This window comes from Solanum tuberosum, unplaced genomic scaffold (genome assembly GCF_000226075.1).
Source record: "Solanum tuberosum cultivar DM 1-3 516 R44 unplaced genomic scaffold, SolTub_3.0 scf00477, whole genome shotgun sequence".
In the NCBI taxonomy this organism is placed as follows: Eukaryota; Viridiplantae; Streptophyta; class Magnoliopsida; order Solanales; family Solanaceae; genus Solanum; species Solanum tuberosum.
The window spans coordinates 19,909-24,418 of NW_006239397.1; the positions used below are offsets into that span (position 1 = coordinate 19,909).

Here is a 4,510-nt window from a genome sequence, read left to right on the forward strand (position 1 = left end):
TATTATTATTATTATTCCTCTTATAAATAATTTGTGGTGGTAAAGAAATATGTGAATGATAGGAAGATATTATTACTTATGGATGAAAAATATAAATTTATTTTTAAGTATAAAAACCTTAAATTAATCAACTTTTTATCATGTTAACAGCTTAAAGGGTATTTCAGACATTTTGATTAAAAAAAGTGTTTACCAGCACTTATTTGCCAAACACATCAACAACTTTTTTTTCAACTGCAACACTTTTATCCAAACACATAACTACTTATTTTTAAAATAAGTTCCAGCACTTTAAAAAGTTACTTTTTAAAAGTTATTTTTTTTAAGTCAATCCAAACGGGCCCTAACTTTGATACTTCAATTCACAACCCCCAATAAACAAAAAAAATAAAAATGAAGCCAATAGGGTAGATAAAAACCGTCAAATTTTATTTTTGATTTTTTTTGAGATAATTCATTTACAATTCTACAATAAATCAATATATAATTCATCACATTGTTACGTTAATTACTCACGTCAATTAAAGTAGTGCACATTACAACTTTAAATGTATCTACGATATAATTGCACCAGAACTCTAATAAAATAAAATAAAATTAGCATAAGTCTCCCTGAACGCATAATATACTATATCCATTTGTAAAGCGCGGCTTTTGAATTGGGCGCCAAAAGTGAAGCAATATATAACTTGAAAGCCAACTACTATAAGTTGCTCTGTTTCTGTCAATCGCCATAACCGTCAACAAAGAAGAAAAAAAGAAAGCTCTGTTCTCCCATGGCTCCCAAGAAAAGGGAAAAGAAGAAGTCACCCGCCATTGTTAATCGAAGAACTTCTCTCAGAATGAAGGCTGAACCTGGTCCTCCTCACTCACCCGAAACAAACACTTCTGATAGCGGCGGTGGCGCATCTTCTTCCATGGATTCCGTGAAAAGGGAAAATGTGGAGTCTCCTGCCATTGTTACTGAAAGCTCTACTGGGAAACGCCAAAAAGTGAAATCGGAGACTTCTACTGATCAGATTGGTTCAGTCAGTTCTTCCATTAAAAGGGAAAATGTGGAGTCTGCCGCCATTGTTACTGGAAGTTCTACTAGGCAACTTCGAACGGTGAAATTGGAGCCTTCTTCTTCAGGTGAGATTGGGCCAGTCGATTCAAAGAGCGCCATTGTTACTCAAAGCTCTACTAGGCAACTTCGAACAGTGAAATCGGAGCCTTCTTCTCCAGGCCAAATTGGATCAGTCGATTCCAAGAACGCCATTGTTACTCAACGCTCTACTGGGAAACTTCGAACAGTGAAATTGGAGCCTTCTTTTTCAGGTGAGATTGGACCAGTCGATTCCAAGAGCGCCATTGTTACTCAAAGCTCTACTGGGAAACTTCCAAAAGTGAAATCGGAGCCTCCTTCTCCAGGCCAGATTGGATCAGTCGATTCCAAGAACACCATTGTTACTGGAAGCTCTACTAGGCAACTTCGAAAAGTGAAATTGGAGCTTTCTGATCAAATTGAATCAATCAATTCCAAGAAAAGGGAAAATATGGACACCAAAAGAAAAGTTAAGGAAGAAGACGACAGTAGTTCGAAATTAACCATCTCTGAAGTAAGGGAAAATGTGCAGCCAACTTCCGGTGTTCTCACCCGCCATGGCAAAGCCAAAATGGATTCTGAATCGAGTCTTTCTGAAGGAAAAACACCCACTTCTAGCTCGACTCGCCGAGGCAAAGCTAAAATGGAGTCTGAAACGCCCAAGAAAGAGGGAAATGGGAAGGGTACCATTAAAACAAAGGTCAATTTCTCCTGATATCACTGCAAATATCACTCAATTCAATCTTGATTCTTTGGGAGTATTGTTTGGTGTAATTGATTCTTTTCTCTGTTGAATTTCATTCATCTTCTGTAAAATTCATATTGGAATCGAAAAAATACTACTGTTAATGAAAAATTGAAACCTTTGATTTGATTCAACTTCATCTTTCTGTTACTCTGTTTTGGGTCAATCCACATTTTGCATACTCTGTTTTTGTTATTTTGCAGTCATGTTGCTCTTCTTGTCAATTTCATACTCTTGTTTCAATTTATTTGTATATTAGTTTTGTTTTAGTCCGCTTTAAAATGAATGTCTTTTTCGGTTTTTGACAAGATACGAAAGATGCTAGTCGTGTGAGTCAGAAATGAATTAACAAATATGAAGCAAGACCTACGTTCTCTCATCCCAATTATTTTAATTTCAACTTTTTTTTCATACATGTTTAAAATCATAAGATTAAAAGGTATATTGGTACATTGATATATCCTTAATTTAATTTACGAGGATATGATTCAAAAGTTTTACTATTTATTTTCTTAAACTTTTGTGTCAAATCAAAATCAGACAAAAGATTGAAAAGGGAAAAGTATTTAATTTATGATAGATGATGGATGATATTCCCTTCGTTTTAAAACAAGTGACATTTTTATTTTTGTTTCAAATAAATGGTGTTTCAACTTTCACATAATCAACAAGAAAATAATGACGTTCTTTCAAATTTTTATCCATATTTAAATAAATAGAATATTACATAACTAAAAAACTACTTCCTCCATTTCATATTACTATGATCTTGTTGACCTGACACAACTCTTAAGTAAGTTTTGATTAGAGGTGTATTTCATTAAACTAACATTTATGATTCTTTGAGATTCTAAATTCAAGTAGTAGTACTTTATATAGTTATTTAATATTAAGGATAGTATGAAAAAGTAATAAAACTATCTTAATTTGTTAAAATGGATAAGTAAAATATCTATTTTTAATGTATGAGTTAAGTAAAATGAAATAGTAAGCGCTAAAAGTTGTATCTTTTTCAAGGTATTTATTAAGGATAAGTTAGTAATATTATATTTTAATTTCTATCAATGAGTTTTTCTCTTAAATGATGTGTTCATGGGCTAAAGAGTTGTATCTTTTTAAAAGTCATATTATCAAAATATTTATGGGCTAACACACACGAGAAATAGAGAAAATAGCTTAACTCATGTAAAATGGATCCTAAATGCCCAAAATATGTGCAAAAAATATTGAGACGTCACGTACAGATCCCCCAACTCCTTACGGAGAGTTCCATAAAGATTTTGCAAAAAAAATCATCTGAAAGTCATATCATCAAAATATTCATGGGCTAACACACAAAAAAGTTAGAAAATTGCCTAATTTCTGTAAAATGACTCATAAATGTCCAAAATATGTGCAAAACTGGTAAGACTTCGCGTACGGCTCCATGTACTTCCTATAGAGGGTTTCGTAAAGGTTTTGCAAAAAAAATATTCGAAAGCTACATCACCAAAATATTCATGGGCTAACACACAAAAAATTGAGAAAATCGCCTTATTCGTGTAAAATAGATTGTCCTAAATGCCGAAAATATATGCAAAAACGGTGAAGTTTCACGCAGTGCTCCCCCAACTCTCTACAGAGGGTTCCTAAAAGGTTTTGCAAAACAATTTTCTGAAAGTCATATCACCAAAATATTCATGGCGTAACTCACACATTAAACTAAGAAAATCACGTAATTATTGTAAAATGGCTCCTAAATGCCCAAAATATTTTGTGACTCTTCACGTACTGCTCCCCCTACACCTTACCGAGGGTTTGCAAATGTTTTGCAATAAAAAATCGTCTGAAAGCTATATTCACCAAAATATTCATGGGCTAACACAAACAAAAAACTGAGAAAACCAGCTAATTTGTGTAAAATGGATCCTAAATGCCAAAATATGTGCAAAAAAATAGTGAGGCTTCAAATACTGCTCCCCTAACTTCCTATGGAGGGTTCTATAAAGATTTTGCAAAAATATCATTTGAAGTCATATCATCAAAATATTAATGGGCTAGGCTAACACACGAAAAATTGAGAAAATCGTTTAATTCCTGTAAAATCTTTCTTAATACCAAAAATATATGCAAAATGGTGGGCTTTCACGTACTGCTCCCCCAACTCTCTACGGAGGGTTCAGTAAAAGTTTTACAAAAAAAAATTGTTCAGAAATCATATCATCAAAATATTCACGTGCTAACACACGGAAAACTGAGAAAATTGCCCTCTATAAAACGTCTCTTAAATGCCCAAATTGTGTGCAAAAAATAATAAGGCTTCACGTACTTCTCCCACAACTCTCTATGGAGGGTTCTGTAAACATTTTGCAAAAAAAGTTCGGAAGCCATATTACCAAAATATTCATGTGATAATACACACAAAAATTGAGAAAATCACCTAATTCCTATAAATTGATCATAAATGCTCAAAATATGTGCAAAAATGGTGAGGCTTTATGCACTACTCCCGTTACTCCCTATGGAGAGTTCCGTAAAGGTTTTTTAAAAAAATCAACTTGACGCCATATCACCAAAATACATATGGGCTAACACACACGAAAAACTTAGAAAACTGTGCAATTTCTTTTAAAATAGCTCCTAAATGCCCAAAATATGTGCAAAATATGGTGAGCTTTCACGTATTGCTCCCTCAAATTCCT

At 33.3% G+C, this 4,510-nt stretch overlaps 1 protein-coding gene across 1 annotated transcript; it reads left to right on the plus strand.

The window, feature by feature from the left end:
* Positions 1-776: 776 nt before the first annotated feature.
* Positions 777-1,799, plus strand: LOC107058270 (uncharacterized). Its single transcript, XM_015303784.1, has one exon. The coding sequence runs from the start codon at positions 777-779 to the stop codon at positions 1,797-1,799; it is 1,023 nt and encodes a 340-aa protein (XP_015159270.1).
* Positions 1,800-4,510: the final 2,711 nt, after the last annotated feature.

Excerpts from the sequence above, each read along its gene's own strand:
- LOC107058270 (XM_015303784.1), top strand. The coding sequence starts at position 777 with ATGGCTCCCAAGAAAAGGGAAAAGAAGAAGTCACCCGCCATTGTTAAT.